We start from the raw sequence: 20807 nt of genomic DNA, 5'->3' as shown, positions 1-20807 counted from the left end.
TAATGCTACTTGACTAAAAACAGTAGTTGTTCCGTTATAAACTAAACATAGTTAGGTACTGTATACATAAGACGAGTTATTAGATGAGGGATAATGTGAAAGATTCTGAAACTTGTTAATTTGTACGAAAAATCATATTTGAGCCATTTTAGTTCTAGAGGCAACACTAAAACCTCAGTTTATTGCAAATTATCTCGCATAATAGTAAATGTTATATTATTATTTTCTGAAATTCGTTACTGTAGATTTTTTTTTTTTAATTTTACGTCTTACGATTATGCTCCAAGGCTAAGGGAGACGGTGATGATGATAATGAACAAAATTGTGGAATGAAGAAAGTGAGAGGAAACAGGAAAACTTCGAGAAAACCTATGCAGACGGTATGTGTGCACTACAAAGCCCGCTTGACGCAAGCTGGGATCGAACCTGGGACCCCACGCACTGAGGCGAGTACTCCATTACTGAGCCACTGCAGTCACTATAGATTAATCAAGTGATGTCACTAAGTAAGTTTACAACCTGTGCTAACTAGAATGAAGCAAGATGAAGAGATTTTATTATTATTATTTTTTTTAAATACACTTTCTTATATATATTCACACTACAACTTTGCACCTGGTGTGTCGCTCTTCACTTTCCAAATATGCTTGTACTGTTTTCCTTTTTTTATTCCAGTTTTCTGCCTATTTTTAATACTTTGTACATATGTTTTCTCTTTGTTTTAACGGAAATTTGTTATTTTTATTCATTCTTGTTGAAGAGTCTTTTAATTTATTCTGTTTCTGAAGACCCACTGTCGGATATAAGGACTTCTTGCAGTGGATGTTTGTAAAATTCTATGTTTTCTCTTGTAGATCTCGTTCTCCAAGAAGGCGTTCTCGTTCAAGGTCTCGTTCGAGAAGTCGCTCTCGACGTTCGAGATCCGATTCTAGGGACAGGAGGTAAGTTTCGTAATATATTGTTCGGAGTATGGGTAGTTGGAATGGCTAACACTGTCGTATTTTATTATGAGATTAATTTTGTGGTAGTAAAAGGTAGCTTTGCATGGGATATCTTAACTGTACTGTTACTAATTACTAAGGATCGAATCTCCGTGATGTAAAAACTTTAAAATTTGCATGCATTTGTGCCATAAAAATTGGAAACTAATGACTTAAAATATAATCTAAAAAAAAAGAAGCGTTTTTTGGACTGCAGATGTTTAGATAAATGTGCTATATATATTTCGAGAATCTACCCCCCACCCCACCCTTAGCAAATGCTGAAATAACACGCTCAAAAAGCACTACTACTTCCTCTTACTGCTAAAAAACACGCAACTTCACACTACTGAAACACTTAACTTTAGGCATCTTAAAACATTGTGATGCCAGATTGTATTATAAAAATCCTTCGAACGTGTGTCAAATATCCCTCATACTCGAGAAATATCCGCATGTTCAGTATAAGGAAGGAATATAGGTGAATTTTTATAAATATCGATGATGATTTCAGGAGATAAACCCGAGAAAATTCTCTCTGAGTCATGGTTCCAATCTTGTTCAATGTACATTACCATTCAGTATTTTCGCAGTACTACTTTCACCTCATATGTATTGTAAAATTCTGCTTTGTGCAGGGGTTGGTAGAGCAAATTACAGTCCGGAATTGTTTTCTCCATTACCAAATTATATTACAAAATAGATACAAATTCTCGAATGTTTAGGTAAAGGTAGGTGTCTCTTTGACCTGACAGTCTCGGGAAGGAAACATCACTAAGTAAGCTACGTAAGGAGGAGTAAGACACTCAATGCTCCACTGCAAGCAGAGAGGGATTTGAGTCTGTTACAACTACGATAATTTTTTCGTGGGTGCTGCATTATATATTTTAGCCGTATAATGCTAGGCTTACTAGTTAGGGCTAATCACGTATAAATTTTCCCACATATATAACCTTGCATCAAAAAATCCAAACATATCAAATTGTAGATACGAATGTGTATTTTAATACAATCTATAACTTCAATTAAAAGTTGATAAAAAAATTACAAAATCTAGAACCATTAACAAATACTTAATACATTCCAGTAAAAAAAAACATATAATCTGAATTTGAACAATCATATAATACACTATTATTTTTGTCTTCTTTTAAACATCTTTTTACTTTCCCATGTGCAAGTATTTAACGCAGCACTTATATCCCAACAGAGTCCCGACAAAGCTCCACTGCAAGCTAGGCCGGTGTTGTGATAAGGAATTTTCCAATGCTCCATTGCAAGATAGAGGCTTTGGGTTTAGGTGAGGTACTTCCAAGGCTTCACTGCAAGCCAAGAAGGGGAGTTTGACCAGTTGAAATGCTCTCGGTTATATAAGTTCTCCAGGTGAGACGGCGACGCTGTTGTTTCTCCGTCGTCTGCAGTTATAGTACTCCTAGTAAGACACACACACCGTTAATGTTTGTAAACAGAAGTACATGTCGAGTATTTGTAAACACAATCGTGTGGGATATTACAGTATTTAAAATTTTCCTGGAGGTGGATGGAAATATTTGCCACCATTATGCAACGAAGAAACTGGACTTGTGGTATTTTTGCATGGGAGAGGATAAAGAGAGAGACAGAGACGGTTATTTCTCTTTTCAAAGTGATTGATGCTACGCCCGATCAATCACTTCCACTCCCTCGTACTGATTTCTTCAAATCGTGTTACACACCAAATATTTCTAAGAAAGAAAAAAAAAGAAAAAAAAAAGAAAGAAAACTTCATTGTAAATACTGGCAAGGCAAATATAATTCTGAGCAACAAATTAACTTCTGAAAACGACCGACAGTAGGTGTGTATATCAATTGGGCCCATATACAGCCTAAAGCTAAAATATGGTTCAAATACGGATTTATATGACAATAGTTTCGTCACAAAAGAAAGCAAAAAACTCTTAAACAGAGCAAGTTATAATTAAAAATACTAATTGTGTAACTGTTTCGCCAACTAATTACACCTTTTGGCTTCATCAGACAGTACAATACAATAGAAAGTTGCCTCTGAATATAACAAAATTCTTGAGACTGGTTGTGAACGCTGATTAGGTGATCAGCATGTTTTCGGCCAATCAAAAGTATAGATGACAAATGAGAGACTAAAAACATAAATCTATTTCCTCATCTGTTCTAGTAGATACGACTGGATATAAACAAGTTACAAACTAAGTTTTCAATAACTTTCTCCGCTGCTCATCAATTTTAAGACTTACATTCCAATCCATGACATAGCGTTGTTATTTCTCAATAAATCTGACCTCTTTCCACTTCGTTCTCGTCGTGCTTACAAGGAAACCTTCCGAAAATGATAGTTGCAGTGAAAGATGTGGCCTATACCAATTGAAAGAGCTGTAACAGAGATGAGCATTCCCAAAAAATTAGCTGCCCATAGCAATAGGTTCAAGAAATATAAGGGGTGGAAGTTCGGGAAACAGCAAGGTTGGACAAGGGGGGAAAAGTGCAAATTCCGCAAAAAAGGGGGCACGGCAAAATACAATGCTGACAAGTGATGTATAGAAAGAGACTTGCCACAATAGGGAACAAATAAAGGCCACCAGTGGGGTTAACAGTATTGCCAACTGCAGTGAAAAGTTCATGTTTTGCAAAGAGCACTGTATGAAGTGAGTGCGAGATTCAGTGTCAACCTGTCATGTAGAACATAAGATATGACGTGTATAATCAGTGGTACAATCTAACAGAAGAAAATATAAAAAAACAGAAGTACGAAAAATACGGAAAAGACGGAATTGGCCATAATGCGCCACATTTGATCACGAGCTGTGCATATTAGAATGAACAAAACAATGCAGGAAACAGACGTACCTAGAGTCGAAAAGAAAAACGAGTTCCAAAGTTGGCAACACTGGCCATGAACATCCAGACAAGTCTAATATAGTTAGGCCACTCGCTTCACAAAAAGAAAATTCCGGCAGCAGGCATCACTCGGAATGCATCAATGCTAGAGTGATTGAGGCAATGTCAAGTTGGGGAACATGACATGGTTGGGTTGAACCAACAACCGATAATAGAAGTAGTGAACATTATGTCATGGTTGGGTCGTATGTGGGAATATACAGGGTGTCCCACCAAACTTTGTGACCTGAAAGATTTGTGAAACGAATAAAAATGTGACCGATGCAGTTCTGCAGGGATGTACCAATGTCAGGGGTTGATAAAAGTATGAGAAGCAAGTGCCCCCAGGATCCCCATCATAGGGCCCCAGGAGCCAACTTCAAACTTTCAAATGGCAACACGGACCGAGTCGTACCTCTTTCGATAGATCATCGAATGTGCAACAACACCTATAGGAAACATTTGCTATATGGAGCATGGATTTCAAAATGGCCGCCACAAATATATATTGTGTCTTAACATGGCATCGAACATTGTGATCTAAAATTGCTGCGAAGCGAAAAGACATGTTGCAAATCCAATTGCACAGGAATGTACTCATGTCGAGGGCCAAGAAAACTTTGTAAGAAGCAAGTACCCCAGGGCACCCATCATAAGGCTCGAGGGGTCAACCGCAACATTTCAAATGGGAACAGGGGCAGATGATATTTCTCTGGATAGATGCAACACCGCCTATAAGAAACATTTGCTATATGAACCAGGGGTTTCAAAAGTGCCGCCAAAAATGAACGTTGTTCTTGTCACTGAGCAGATATTTTTGGTGGCATTTTGAAATCCCTTATTAACTATATTTCTGATATGCGTTGTTGCATATTCCAAGATTTATCGAAAGAAATATAACTCGACCGATGGAGCTACTTCCAATTTCGAAATTGGCCCCTGGGACCCTATGATGGGGGACTTGGGGGCACTTGCGTCTCACAGAAGTTTGTCGTTCGCTGACATGGGTACATTCCAGCACAACTGGACGTGTCAAATTTTTTCGCTTTGAAACTATTTCAGTCACAGAGTTAGGTGGGACACACAGGATATATCATATAGGCGGTGATAGTACTGCAGACAGCAGCACACAGCAGATCAAGCCTTTGATTATGTTTGCTTTCTACAGATGTGGATATGTGATAGAAAGATCACCAAAGCTTCCGACACCTCTAGAGTACTGTTTCGAGACATTCACAGGCGATCATTGTACCATGTGTGACGGATTGGCAGTATTCCGCTGTGCTCACTGCAAATGTATCTTCTGTTTGGACCATTGTCTCATCGAACAATTGCACGTACAATGTTGACGAGCATGTACAAATGATGCGAAGGCTAATGCCTGTTGCCGAAATTTTCTTTTTGTGAAGCGAGTGGCCTAACTATATTAGACTTGTCTGGATGTTCATGGCCAGTGTTGCCAACTTTGGAACTCGTTTTTCTTTTCGACTCTAGGTACGTCTGTTTCCTGCATTGTTTTGTTCATTCTAATATGCACAGCTCGTGATCAAATGTGGCGCATTATGGCCAACTCCGTCTTTTCCGTATTTTTCGTACTTCTGTTTTTTCTATTTTCTTCTGTTAGATTGTACCACTGATTATACACGTCATATCTTATGTTCTACATGACAGATTGACACTGAATCTCGCACTCACTTCATACAGTGCTCTTTGCAAAACATGAACTTTTCATTGCAGTTGGCAACACTGTTAACCCCACTGGTGGCCTTCATTTGTTCCCTATTGTGGCAAGTCTCTTTCTATACATCACTTGTCAGCATTGTATTTTGCCGTGTCCCCCCCCCCCCGTGTTTTTGTTTTTGCGGAATTTGCACTTTTCCCTCCTTGTCCAACCTTGCTATTTCCCGAACTTCCACCCCTTATATTTCTTGAACCCATTGCTATGGGCAGCTAATTTTTTGGGAATGCTCATCTCTGTTACAGCTCTTTCAATTGGTATAGGTCACATCTTTCACTGCAACTATCATTTTCGGAAGGTTCCCTTGTTAGTTCTTGGTCTAACACTTCAACTTCACACCAATTAGTGTCCCTTTCCCTCACATGTTTCTAAATGGCTTTCCTTTCTCTTTGTAGCCTTACATTATTTTCATATTGTCTTATGCGTTCTTTCAGTTTTTTCGCTGTTTCACTAACCTAACAGCTGTCACGGTCACTACACTTGATCCTGTAAATAAGTTCTTCCCTTTCCATCACTTCCTCGTGACTTTCCTTCTTCTTTTTCTTCTTCATATGCAACACGTCCAACAGTCTCATTTTCTATATGTTGAAACAGTCCCTTTTTTCGTAAATACTCTCTTTACTATCTCAATGTTCTCTCCTGTACACTCTATTCACACCGAAACTTCCTTTTTTCTCGTCATTCATCTTCCTGTTCCCCCTTTTTCTTCTTTCTGTTTTGTTTTTTCTTCTTCTTTCCATTTTAAGCTTTCTTTTTATCATATCCGTTGGTCTCCAGCTGCTTGTAAAATTCCTCTTTGTCCTCTTCTAATTTCCTTTTATCACCATTTACTAAAGTAATCCTCTCCTTCATGTACTGTATAAAGTTGCTCTTTGTTGAGCAATAAACATTACTTCTTTTATGACTGAAGTTCGCTGAGGCACATCTATTCTGGTACCGTACTCCTGGTTTTTAGTTTATCATTCGTGATCTATAATTCTGATTGACAGAACATTCTGATCAGCCAATCAGCGTTTAGAACCAGTCTCAAGGATTTAGTTATATTTAGGGGCAACTCTGTATTGTATTGTAAAGTGTCTGATAAAGCCAAGAGGTGTAGGTAGTTGCCAAAGCTGTTACACAATTATTATTTTTAATTAAAGCTTGCTTTATTCAAATTTTTGTTTTCTTTTTGAAGTTATTGAAGCAAAGCTAATATGACCGAGATACGTATTCTCGTGTTTGCAAGACTCAGTATCAATTAGACATGTAAAAAGGCACCAAGATTTTAAAAAAAAGGCTCCTTTCACGAGGTTAAGTCATGCACATGAATATTGAATCACTTTTATCACTTTGCACTTCTGAAAAAGGCCACAGAGTAAGTGGTTGAAAATGTTTCGAAAACTCTTAAAGATGCAACAGAGTGTCTATCGGTCACGAAAAAGTCACGAAATCAGAAAACGGTCATGAATGTCAAGAAAAAGTCACGAAATTTAGCTTTTGGGTCACGATTTTTTTTTTTTTTTTTATCTGTATATAAGTACAGACTGGAAAATTTTGTCTCATAAAACATCAAAATTAACCACCATAAAGGTGTATGCTCGGCTTTAGACACTACCAAATCGCAAGCAAAGCTCGCTTCTATCGCATGCATGAAAATTCGGCCTACTTCGCACCCAAATTCGCTCTTGTGAAAGCTACGAAATTTTATGGTTTGGTAAAGAAAAGGACACGAAACTTCATTTTGGAATTTTAGTAGATACCCAGTGCAATTAACAAGGTATTACACTTATCTCCGTTAAAAATTAATGTTAAAAATGTTTCATTTACTGTCTTCCAATAGATACGTAAAAACGCGAAGTGAGTACAAAGTTCTGTGTGGAATTTTTTGTATCGTGTTTCCAGTTGACCGTCAGCTATTAAGGAAAAGTATGAGAATAGACTCGGGAAGTAAGCTGGAGCTAGAAAAAGAACGCAAACGCAATTCCAGTCTTGTCTTGAATTATATACTAAATACAATATTAACACAATAAGTCCAAAACATAAATAAAAAGAAAAGTAAATACAAGGAAATACTTGAGAAATATTTATTTATTTTATTTTCATCAAAGAAAGGAGTCTTTCTTGCTTTAGATAGCGGGAAACTATAATAAAACTCAGACTTCCCACACCGAACGCGTGAGCGCTAACTATTTACTCTTGATGGAGCTCTGCAGTTGAAATAATACCAATTGTTTAAATATTTATGCCTAAATAGTTTGTTAATTATCCTGAACAATTTTATTAAGGAAGAAAACGCAATAGACTGATGCTAGTAAATTAAAAGAAAAGGAATTCACTACGGCGTTATTATTTTATACCGAGATGGTTTCAGTGGACACTACCATCTCCATCAGTTAGAGAATGCTCGTACCAACACTTTTCATCTCCCTGATTATTCGTGTCAGAACCTTCATTTCAGTTATAAATTATGGTCACTACCTGCTGAAAAGTGCAAAATTGTTATCCTGTGTTCAAATCGAGTATAGTGCTCACATCTTTTCAATTCACTTATTATAAATACTTTACTTGTGATAAGAATGTAAATGTGATATTCGTTCTATTAAATATAAAAAGCTACTATGAACATAGTGAGTAAAAATTAAGTATTTATAGTATTTACGAAATAACTACAGATTTAGGAATAAAGATTTCTGGTTATTCATTAAACCTACATATTCATAGTTATATCTGACAACGTTGATTTCCTATGCACATTATCATGGATCTGGCTATTTTTTGAAAGTAGTGCAGTAAACTAATTTTTACTCGTTATTTTCGCAATGTTTGGTATATGTTATTTAGTGCAACGAACACCACATGTATATTCTTACCAGGAGTGAACTGGAAGATCGTACGTAGTGTTCCCAACTTGAACACGGGAGAACAATTTTGCACATTTCAGGACATATTGTCCGTAGTCTGTATCTGAAATGAAGATTCGAACGCGGATGTTCAAAATATTTGCACGAGGATTCACTAACTGATCAAGGTAGTAGTGTCTACCGAAGTAGTTTTGGCACAGAATAAAAAAAAAAAAAAAATGACGTAATAAAGTAAGGGTTCATTTTCTTAATTTTGTTTCGGTTTCATCAAAATAAATGTATTAGTTCCACTGATAATTGGGGCCAACTCAACATGTTTACAAATACATTTTACCAAATAGTCTTTTTCAAGTGTCTTATAAAGGAAGGAAAATTTCAGTCAAGATAACTGATATATTGGCCCTATTTTTTTTTATTCACTTGTACGAGGGGGGATCAGAAACTAAGGTTGCAAAGCCGATATTTTTGGAGTTTCGTCTGTTATAAAGGAATGAGAACTGTGCTCTTATTTTAATACATGGAGTTGGCAACTGTGCGGAGTTTCAGCCACCCGCCACCTATGGCGCTAGTTGTAGGTAAACACAAACGGCGACTCGTTTGGATAACGGATCTCGCGAAGAAGTCCGCTCAATTATTCTATTTCTGTGGGCGAAAATGTAACTGTACTGAAATTCACCGGCAGCCGGTAGAAAATTACGGAGAGACTGGTGTCGAAAGTTTTCGGCTGGTAGAGAAAACGCAGGGTGTCTATCGGTCACTAAAGTCACGAAATCAGAAAATGGTCATGAAAGTCACGAAAAAGTCACGAAATTTAGCTTTTGGGTCACGATTTTTTTTTTTTTAACTGTTCAAATGTAAGTACAGATTGGAAAATTTTGTTCTATAAAACGTCAAAGTTCGCCACCAAAAAAGTCTATGATCAGCTTTAGACGCTACCAAATTGCCAGCAAAGTACGTTTCTATCGCATGGATGAAAATTCGGCCTAATTCGCACCCAAATTCGCTCTTGAAAATTTTAGAAAATTTTATGATTTGGTAAAGAAAAGGTCACGAAAAAGTCACGAAATTTCACTTTGTGATTTTAGTAGACACCCTGAAACGTCACCGGCGAGGACCGGAGTGGCCGACCTAGCACGACATCAAAAGATTTAAACACAGCTCTCGTGCAGGACTCACAGCCCTCAACCCTACAGCCCTGACCTCGCTCCAAACGACTTTAACTTGTTCCCGCAATTGAAGGAGAACCTCAGAGACTGTCACTTCACTTCAGACGAGGAGGTGAGAAACACTTCGTGACAATGTGGCTGAACACGCTAGAAGAGGATTTTTACCAGGAGAAAATCTTCAAATTCATCCCACGATGTGATGAGTGCTTCAACCGATATGGAGACTATGTCGAAAAATAACCTAATGTATATACTATCTGTTGGTTGTATTAGTTGTATGAAACAATATACACATGTTTCACTGAGGATTTGTAACCTTAGTTTCTGATCACCGCATGTATCATGTGTGGGACTCCCAGACGTTCCAGTTCAGCCGAGACAATCCAGGATTTATATCATCTGTGCCTCCAGAAATTGTCCAAAATTTCAAATGTTCCTGTTTCTCTCCAGCGTCTAAGGTCATATCATTCGTGTTATATTTAGAAAAATTCCGCTTTATTTATAATTTAGAAAAATTCCGTCTTATTTGTTACCGATACTCAACTAACAGAAATAATCTACTCTCTGTCACACACTTTGGTGAGTGTTGACCTTTTTTGTAGTTAATTCTGATATTTGAGAAGAAGCATGATGCATAACTATAAATGTATTATAAATATTTCGTAGAAAGTCCTGGTTTTTTAAGTCTAGAAATATGGAAGCGCTAATCGTGTGAAATGAAATGTGACTTAGTGTTACACATTTATTGTTAGCTTTTAAAATTTACATTAAAAAATGAGTACACTTTGTTATGCATAGCAATATAATCAAATATTTTTCTTGTTTCTCTCCGAGCTATACGTTTTATATTTTGATGTAAATACTGATGTAAATAGAGAAATACATGCTTCCTTAAAACGTGTTACTAACAAGAAATTAAAAACGCCTAGTTATCACTCATCGCTTTTATATATATATATATATATATTTTAAAATAACTGGGAAACGTAGTGAAAAACCATCTATCAGGTTATGTTTCAATCTAATAGTAACCAAATAATGTGAAGCAATGTGATCAATTGTTTTGTGTTATTACTTATCACAGAAATTTGTCTATAAGACGTCAGAATACGAATTTAGTACAGATCATCAGGTATACTGTACAATTTTTTTCTACAACTATTATTGTGAACAGAAGGTATAAACAGAATCGAGATACAACTTTAAGAAAGTAAAAATTATGTGCTTAATTTTGTAAGAAAATTCACAATGTCAGAAACGTATTATGGGTCAAGATCCCGAGCCACACGTTCGTGTCAGTTACAACGAAGGAAATAAAAGAAATTTGCTAGGCATGATAGTATGTATTATAACTAAACTATTATTAATATTAAAATTCAGGTTTCCGTGTTCCTAGAAAATCGTGGGAAACATTGGAATCAACTCAACGTGAGCTATTTTTATAAAGCGATGGTGACGAGGATTAGGAGAATATATAGGGTAAAATTAACATTAATACACACACTCAGAGTAATTGAATCAGAGATATCTGGCTAGTAGCACCCTCTTTCGCTTGACGACGGCGGCGATGCGGTGTGACATGGACCACTTATCACCGAAAGCGTTGAGGAGCCAAACTGATCCATGATCGCTACACTGCGTCCCATAATCCATAGGCGTCGGAGCTGGGTCCATGGCGCACATCCCTCTCGACAGCATCCCAGATTTGCTCAGTGTGATAGATTGGGACTTCTCGGGGCCAGGCAAGCATCGTCCAGCCAGCCAAATCGGGATCGATGGACTGGAGCATTGTGTTGTTGTAGACAATATCGTCTGCAGGGTGCTGGATGCAAACAAAGGGATAATTATGATCTGCAGCAGGTTCTGTAGCTTACTAATAGATACTGTGGGGTGCATCTTTAAATTAATGAAATGACGAAGCTTACCTTTGCATCCATGATCCTCTTTTTCAAGTTTGTGTTGATATTTCGACTCTCTCTGGAGTCACGTTCGCAACCATTTGCTATTAGTTTTATTATTATTTATTTATTTATAAGCTGGAACTCGTATAATACTATCGTTGTCTGCTTATGCCCTAAGCAGTGGAATCCAGTTTGCAGACAACCATGATACTATAGGAGTTCCAACCTTAAAAAAACAAACATGACTCCAGAGCGAGTCGAAATATGAACATCAATTACAGGAAGAGCATTACGGGTGCAATGGTAAGCTTTGTCATTTTCTTAGGGTCCTATAACATTCGCCGGTGAAAAACGTTGTCATATGTACCGTGAATCCAGTTTCATCCCACATGAAGTCTTCATATGAGGATACACACCATTGTCCTAAACTGTATCTGCTGGCAAGAAGGATCCACTGCATTATATGGTTGACTACGTACTCGTACCCGGCCTATACTTGTAACAACTGGTGCTTTGGCTCATCTACCAAGACGACCTTTTTCCATGCTTCAAGCGTGCATTAGCAGTGTTCCTTTGCCAATGTCAGATAACAGTATCAAGTAATTATATACAGGGTGTTTTAAAACAACACCGACAACGTTTGGGAGGTGATTCCTGACATCAAGATAGACAAGTATAGACCAACCTGGGTGCACAATCCTTCCTTTCGGAGTTATAGGCTGCCGAAAACATGAAAACATGAACTTTGAAGGTCCAAAGCTCCAAAACTATGGGACCTACCAAAGTCGGGTCAAGACTTCACTTAGGAACTGGTATTTGCCGTATCCAAATATCCAAGTTTTAGAATCCTAAGGTACTCACGCAACAATTTTTATAGAGGGAGTTTTGCTAGAAACATATAATCTGAAGTACTCACAACTCCCTCTATAAAAACTGTTGCCTGAGTGCCTTAGGATTCTAAAACTTGGATATTTGGATAGGGCAAATACCAATAGCTAAGCGAAGTCTTGACCCGACTTTGGTAGGTCCCATAGTTTTGTAGCTATGGGCCTTCAAAGTTCATATTTTCATGTTTTCGGCAGCCTATAACTCCGAAAGGAAGCATTTGTGCACCCAGGTTGGTCTATATTTTTGGCCTTATCTTGATGTCAGGGATCATCTCCCAAACGTTGTCGGTGTTTTGAAACACTCTGTATATATAATTATTATTATTATTATTATTATTATTATTATTATTATTATTATTATTATTATTATTATTATTATTATTATTATTATTACTTGATAACACTGTTGATGCTATCATATGAACTTTTCATGTATCATCTACTCCTTCCAAAGATGGCTTATACGGCTTGTGGAGCTTCGTGAAGACGTCGAGAAGAATTCTCGTTGATTTGTACATTCTGCCAAGTTCCTTTATCTCTTAATACTCTATGTTGCAGAAATGTTTAATCCTATCAACTTGAATACTTTCTTCATTGGCATTCGCACAAAATTGATTACTAAATGTTTGTAAAACCAGGAATAAAAGCTAGTAAGGATTGTATTCTCCAAATTAGATAGATATTGTTATTTAAAGTACATTACTTGATTTGGCATATTTTTTTACTGTCTAATTCTAATAAATATTGCCATTATTAAGATGTTATAAGTCAATTAATCTAATTTGTGCAGTTTAAACAGCTAAAAAACTGAATATGTGTTTTAATCTTAAAATTACTTTCACCTATATTTGATTAATTCAAGTAGAATAAGGAATATAGAAAGTCTATTTAAAAGGCATACTTAAATAGTTTATTTGAATAAGAAGCTTCGTGTGCCTATGTAATTGTAATCAAATTATTTGCTTTAGTTATTAATTGATATTGAAATTATTTTTTCATTTATTATTTTTAATAAAATCATTGTAAAATTACAGTAATATGAAATCAAACTTTACTACAAATTAATACCAAAAATTGTTGAGATCCAATTTTCAGCAAAAGATAGTGATCCTAACAGTTCGTTGTAACACGTAATATTTAACAATAGGAAAGCAAATTTTAATATGTATCTTTAGATTTCCTTTCTGAAATTTACTAAAGTTGAAGAAATTCTCTCACAGCATAAATCTTCCGGCTGGTTGGACTAATTTCAACATCAAGTCGTGGGGGGAAGAAGGCCTGCGATGGATTCGTAAAGTCTACACACATGCAAATTGACCGTAACCTTTTTTTCTCTGTATAAGGAAATTTGATATGGTAAAAACAAATTAATTTTTCAGTTCAGTCACTTTTCTAATACGTATTGCTAGCATTTATACGGTTAAGAAATCTTATATATATATATAAAGTAGACTTAAATGTAGGGCAGCTGAGAGATTCTCTGTAAAGTGCAAAATTGAATAGTTTGTAATTAAGCCAGTTTTTCTCGTCTCTTTACTGGAAATACTTGTCTTTGTGGATCAGAATATCATCAGGATACTAGTTGGGGGTCATATCAGTGTAAATGAAATATACATACGATATTTACGTAAGAACTCACAGTATTATTTGTCGTGTTATTCTGTACTAAATTCACGTATTTGTCCTTTGTAAAACTTCGTGTCCTTTGTTGTATTACACATACAAGCAACGAGATGCATACTCATTATGAAGTAGGTGAAATAGGTCATGTGTTTAATTGCAAAGTAGGAATAATCCTGCTCATTCTAGCGTTGGAACTGCATATAGTATAAATAGAAATAAGATTTGATCAAACCAAACATCTAATAGTTTAATAACCTGTGTTACACTTTCGGTAATATATCGTTTTCTTCATCAGACATTATCCCAGTATCTAATAAAGGCAGTTATATAATGCCGAATCTATAACAGAAGCTATTGAAATATAGGTGCTCGCTTTGGTCAGATTTTTTGTTTAAGGAACAATCTAGTCCCCTCCCTCTTTCTTTCTTTCTTTTTAATCCGTATTTAAATGATAGGCTGTAACGAGATGCATTGTTCCGATAGCACCAACTTCCTGTTTCTGTTAAGATGACAGAATTTTCGGTGTTGGCCCGACATCATGAGATATTTGGGATGCTACGTGAATCAGGGGGTAGCAAATTACTATTTAGAAGGCCAGAAATAATGTAGGGAAACACTCTTCTGGTTATTTTTTTTTCTTTCGATTTTAACCCAGTAGCGTGTGTGCAATTTTTCTGTTAGAATATTGAAGAAGACTGCTTTTCAACTTATTTTACAGGCTGTTCATTATCATACCATACAGTTGTATTTGGCACTTTTTTTTTTTTTTTTTTTTTTTTTTTTTACCGTGGTTACTGGATTTTTTTTTTCCTGGTAGGACACTGTAAATATCCAAGTCAACTCCAGTACATACCCAGATGTAAGAGAAGGAATAACGCATAGTATACAGTACCGTATAAAAGCCGACATAGAATATTCGTTTTTAAAGTACTTTCTGGTATTTTATTATTGGTTTAAATTTGATTTGACTTGATTTTGGATTTAGCATCATTTTTAGACGTGAGGCTGTATGAGACGTGACCCTACAGCTTAATGTGGGATCCAAACCACATTAGCTCCCACCGTGAATTGAATCCGGGTCTCCCACGCCAAAGGCGCATACGCTAACTGCTTAGCCATGAGGGAGCTCTTATACTAAATTTATTGTCTTCTGAGAAACTCAGTGATTAATTAGGGCGTATTTTAATCTTTTGAGTCTAAAATAGGTTGGTTTTAAATTCGATCTTATCCGAAGTCGTAATTGACTTTAAGGAAATGATTAAGACTGGATGGGCTTGTGTAATATATCGTGGAGACTGGTGAACTTACATTAGTAAAAACTACTTTGAATGTTACATTCCATGGTTATGATCTATGGACGAAACAGAACGATGAGAAAAATTAGTAAAGGGTGAAATAGTAAGTACCGATTCTCCTAAACGGAACCTCAACTAACGGTTACATCTTAGGATCTGTAGATTAGCTCGCGAAACTACTATTATTAGTTAGTTGCATAGGATCTTTCTTTTCTAATCTTCAACCAGTTAGGGAATAGTTATCACTAATCAGTGTTAAGGGAGAAAGAGTATTGTTGCCATTATTCAAAGTACTCCCACGCACAGCATAGGTGATAATAGATAAAAAAAAAAAATCAATATGAGTTTTGTGTACAATATATCATGACCGCGTTTTCGAACTCGAAAATATTCTAGTTAAGTTGCCCTTTCTCTTTTTGTCTTTTTACAGTTTCGAATGGTGATAAAAAAAAAAAGAAAATCATTTCTGCTCCACGCTTGCTCGAATTCCTATTTTAGGCAATATTTTATCTGTGAAATTTTTACCATATGTTGTTTTCCCGCTTTCTGTATGCATTAGCTGAGGTGTGTGTTGCGAGGAGAGTTCAAATATGAAGCAGTTATAAACAAAGGAATCAAGCGAAAATTAAACCCACACTATAGTAATTAAAAAAAATGTAGAAGAATATATCGAACTCATGCTTCTCTCACAGGAAGATATATGAAGATGACGTGATATATACATACTATGTTGTTGTGAGATGTTATGTAATTAAAGACAATTGGAGTGGAAGTGTACCGATGATAATCTGTTTAAAAAAGGAAAAAAAAAAAAAACTTCGCAGCTCCAGAATGATCACCTGTCATATACTGTATGTAGTTTCTGTTTGCCTGTAAACCAAATGCAGTTATGGCCTTATAAATAATGTGCATAACGTTTGGACAAAATAATGTGAACACCATCTGTTAACAATTCTTAATTTTTTGATTTTTCCTTTTTGACATGGCACATACTTCCTTTTGTTTCTGTGTAAGAGAAGATATGTCTTACTGTTTTCAGGAAGTAGTTGTTTGATGTTGATCTACGATATATTTTTACAGACTCCCAAAACGAACAAATTGATGGTCTTGGACTGAAAGTTCCAAGATCATCAGAGTTATCAAGAACACTTTATTGTCCTGGTAGATTGCAGGGTTAATGGAAAAAGCCGTCTGCGAAATGTTATAACCATAGCAGAAATAAGATTCAGGGGAACACTATTGTGGTTTGTAATAAGAAAAAATCTGACGTATGTAACTGGTAAACTCAGTTTACACCTAGTGCAATTTGTTTCACTACAACAGGACGAAGGAAATTGCATAAACACAATATTCATAGCAAACCTTAATTGGCCAAAGTGCTACAGGTGATTTGCAAAATTGGTGGCAATAATGGTGCCACGAGTACAGAATGTCACCGATCATTGGACTATATTATGAAGTCGATTGGATTAATTACGCTATTCACTGTTGTGAGACGTGTTTACACGTAAAACACTCAAAAAAACTTACAGTTAAGAATCTATTCTCTCAGTATTGAAGCATGGTGGAGATTCCATTGTAGTTGAGGTGGTCACCGTATGCTCTTGAGCAAGTTCAAGTTATCATCTTGATAGGAAGAATTACTACCATGGACTACAAAGTGATTCTGGACAACCACGTTCATTTAATGGCCCGGCGTTTTTCATGCAGGGTATAGCATCTTTCAAAATAGTACGTTTCCAAATTCAAACAACTGAATGAAGCCAGTATTCGGTGGAAACGTGATATGTAGGTAATGTTGAAGCCATTTCTGGCCTTCACAGGAGCAATCTTGGTAGTATTCTCGAGGTAACGTAGTTTTCCGGAAACAACATAGCATGTCGGCGTTTTGTTTTTTGAGCCTCTCTCAAGAAACTGCAACACATGTATGCGTTCATTACAAAAACGATCCGTGCTTTTAATGTTAAAAATTTTCTTTTTGTGCTCTATTTTTAATTTTTATTTTCATGACAGATCCCTCGAGTCATTATCACTTACTATCATAACCATATCAGTATTTTGTAAATAAAATATATCCATATTTAACGTATAACTTGCTAAAAAGTCACTAGAATATTTTAGAGTAAAAATGCTGATTTTTATTTATTTTTAAAATAGTTGTTTTTGTGGGCAGTAAATCAAGCTTCATTGCAGCTTCGTCTATAGTACTTTGTGTTTAGTTTGTATTTTTTTCTATGTGAAATTCATTTCCAATAAAATAAGTGCCATTAAAATTTTCCGAAACCAAAATTAAAATTTATTGACTACTTCTCTTAAAACTGGGGAATGACCAGAATTTTACATCGTATCGGACGTTTCCTTTTACGAGGTCGAAGGTGGTTGAAAATATGCTTTTTATGTAGATAAGGTCACATTTTAGAATAGTTTCGTTTGAATGTGTATAGTTTTGCTTGTGCGTGTGTGTATGTAACTTTTGTTTGTCTGTTGCACCTTTCGCTATTTGGCATATGTTTGTGTGTTGTTTGTAAATATTAGTGTTAATTTGTTCCATAATTATAGATAAACGAAATTGGGTGAACGTATCTACGTGTAGTAGTACACTAATACATTTTCATCTAGTGTATATATATTTGTCTATTTATTGTGTATTTGTGTTCGTCTATTAAATTTGTAACATGTTTTTTCACAATTTTGTTCTATTGCAGTAAATACTCAGCCTGAACCTGTTCTTTTGATGCTCGAAGGTAAGATTTCACGTTGTCGTGTTAACCTTTATACCAATAATTATTTACACCGTGATGAGGATATATATATAGGGTGTCCACAAAGTCCCGTTACCCTTGAAAATAAGTAACATACACCACTAAACGTACGTATATAACTACACGTAAAGAACTGAATGACCTGAACAACAATGCTTTCGAGAAGTTTTATTGAGATAGGAAACATTAAATGTCCAAAGGATAAGTCTGTCAACCATCATTCTCATGACAAAGGATAATACGTCGCCAGGTTCTGTGCCACATTTTGCGAAGCATTGCAGGTGTAATTTGAGTGAAAGCTAGTTTCACATCTTCTCTTAGTTCGGCAATGGTATCGTAACGGTTTTGTTCAACGATGCCCTTTTTGAATCCCCATAGTGCAGTATCGCAAGTGATGAGGTCAGGCCTTCGTGGTGGCCAGGCAGGCGGAGCGGGCAGATCCGGACTATCACCACCAATCCAACCCCACGGAAAGACTTCTGTAAGATATTCGCGAAAACCTTACATTAGCATTTATAAAGGGGTAACGGGAAAACTTATATTAGCATTTATCAAGAGATGACGGAACTTTGTGGCCACCTTGTAGTTGTTGGAAACTATTTGTTATTTGTTGGCACTTCATACTTTACTATTTCGTAAAATTTTGCCATTGAATAAATTGTAATAGAATGTTGCAGCGTAGTGTTTTACGGTCTGTTAACAGTATCATAATTTGTGTAGTTTGTGTTCTGTTTATATGTATTTATTTAACTGTTCGGAATTTGGCCTTATTTCAAATGTCTATCCCCAATACAGAATTAAATATGAAGTTAAACATTTAAGTTAATAAGTATTGTGGACTAGCTTTCAGTATCCGAATAAAATCTTTCGAGTTCATTCGAAGAAGATGCGAAATAAATTTTCTTTATACATACATGCTGCTCTCATATATGTAATTATGTTTACAAGTTTTATTACGATCTTGAACGGGAACGGCATGTGCTTTCTGCGTAATCAAGGTAGAAATAGCACCTCTCAGTTCTGTAAACCCTTTTATTTTTTTATTTTTTTTATTTTTTTATTTATTTATTTTTTTAAGGTAAGTTGTAGACTTTTAGTCAACCAGCTACATCATCATCCCTATTTATCCTAGGATTATGGTTCGCATCTCATTCTCTTCAGAACAGAACAGCCTTTCAAGTGGTACCATTCACAGGTCCCCATCATGTATCTGCGGCGGGAAAATCGCGAAAAAGGGATTTTTTGTTTAAAAAAATCTGAAAACTACTAAGGGGTGCCCTGAATGTGTGTGCAAAATTTCAGTCTTCTAAAGACAAAAGTAAGCCCGCCCAAAAATAATAAAAATATTCGTAACAAAAAATATTTTTTAAAGTCGTGACGTCACAATCCTCTATATCTCAACGCAGAAGACCGTGAAATCATGCGTAACGTGTTCTACAAGGCCTCCAGGCTTTTAAAAAAACGAAGTAAAAAGCTTTATTGGTACTTTTTTTTTTAATCGAATAATGAAGACACTACCCTATCACATAAAAAAGGTGATAAAATATAAAAGGGTTAAAGATAAAAAGAACTTACAAATACAAGAATTACTTCTTTTCACAATAAAAGTATTTAATGCTTCCTTAATTTCTATATTTACAAATTCTGAATAGAATTGAAACGATCCATATATAAACATGAGAAATTTCACATATGCATGTCTAATGTAAAGTCATTTTAATCGATCTATTAAGTCAACTTTAATATATTATAGCATAAAACAAAGAAGTGATAGTTTTGTGTAGTAACTCAAAATAAATTCTGAATTAAAAGCAAACCGCTGTTTTGCGTAATCCGTTCCAATCTGTTTAATTTTTAATATCAGCCTTGGCGAAAGTTATTTGTCACCTATGTGAAACCTTAATAACATTAAATTATTATACATTCAGGTTAAATACAAAATTTGAGTTCATGAAAATAGAAATATATTTTAATGTTTCGTACAAAATCTTTGCATTAACAACATCAGTTATTCTTTTTGGTAAAGTCAACTTTCTTGTGCAGTAATTGCCACTCGTGAATCAAAACATGTTTTAGTGCTTCTCTTGATGTGATAGAGTGCTCCCTTATCTTGCGCTTCAGAATGTATTCAATCTAACGAATACTTTATTAAAAGATGGTTCCAGCGCAAATTCTAATACTTGGATGTATTTTTTTGATCCATTCGACCTTCACATGTTACGGTTTTGTGTACTCCATGTACCGATATGCAACCTCACACCATTATACTTCCTTTTCGTGTTTTTCGGTTGTTACCATACATTCTGCCTTGTATTTTTCGCCCACTTTGCGCCTTACGTAGATGCACCTCAGTACCAAACACCCGAAGTTAAAACAAAGATCCTTAAAGTAAGAAAGGGTAATGAACAATAAGTTAATTTGTTCCTCTATTATTTTGTTGTATCTAAATAAATTAATCTGGGATTCATCAAATGAGAATAACTCGAAATTAAATTCGTCCGACCATATGATATGCGACCAATCCTCCTCAGTGAAATTTCTATAAGTCCCATACGCTAGTATAATTGCTACTGTTTACTCTTATCTTACAATCAAAGTAGACCGGCATGTTGAAGCCTTCTTCTTACTGTTCTGGCTGGAACTTTTTTCTCAGTGCGTCCGAATAAATCAGCAGTGAGCTCAGAAGACGATCTTTTGTCGATTTCTTAAAGAACTCTGTA

The 20807-nt window shown here is 35.7% G+C and overlaps 1 protein-coding gene across 5 annotated transcripts in view; it reads left to right on the top strand.

Moving 5' to 3' along the window:
• Window positions 1–20807, top strand: part of LOC145662433 (RNA-binding protein 1-like) — a 61048-nt gene that overhangs the window by 32180 nt on the left and 8061 nt on the right. For 2 of the 5 annotated variants that reach the window (XR_014127042.1, XR_014127043.1), the window contains exons 4-6: window positions 855–941; window positions 13628–13763; window positions 18031–18069. Coding sequence is in view for 2 of the 5 variants with exons in the window: in XM_081728000.1 (XP_081584126.1) it covers window positions 855–941; window positions 18031–18046 (103 nt within the window). In the remaining 3 variants the exon portion in view is untranslated. The remainder of the gene's footprint in view (window positions 1–854; window positions 942–13627; window positions 13764–18030; window positions 18070–20807) is intronic. The other 3 variants (XR_014127044.1, XM_081728002.1, XM_081728000.1) reach the window with 2 other exon arrangements.

The sequence above is a fragment of the Thermobia domestica genome, chromosome 10 (genome assembly GCF_964235325.1).
Source record: "Thermobia domestica chromosome 10, izTheDome1.hap1.1, whole genome shotgun sequence".
Classification (NCBI taxonomy): Eukaryota; Metazoa; Arthropoda; class Insecta; order Zygentoma; family Lepismatidae; genus Thermobia; species Thermobia domestica.
The sequence above is the reverse complement of the archived record's forward strand: the minus strand, read 5'-3'. Positions and strand labels throughout refer to the sequence as shown.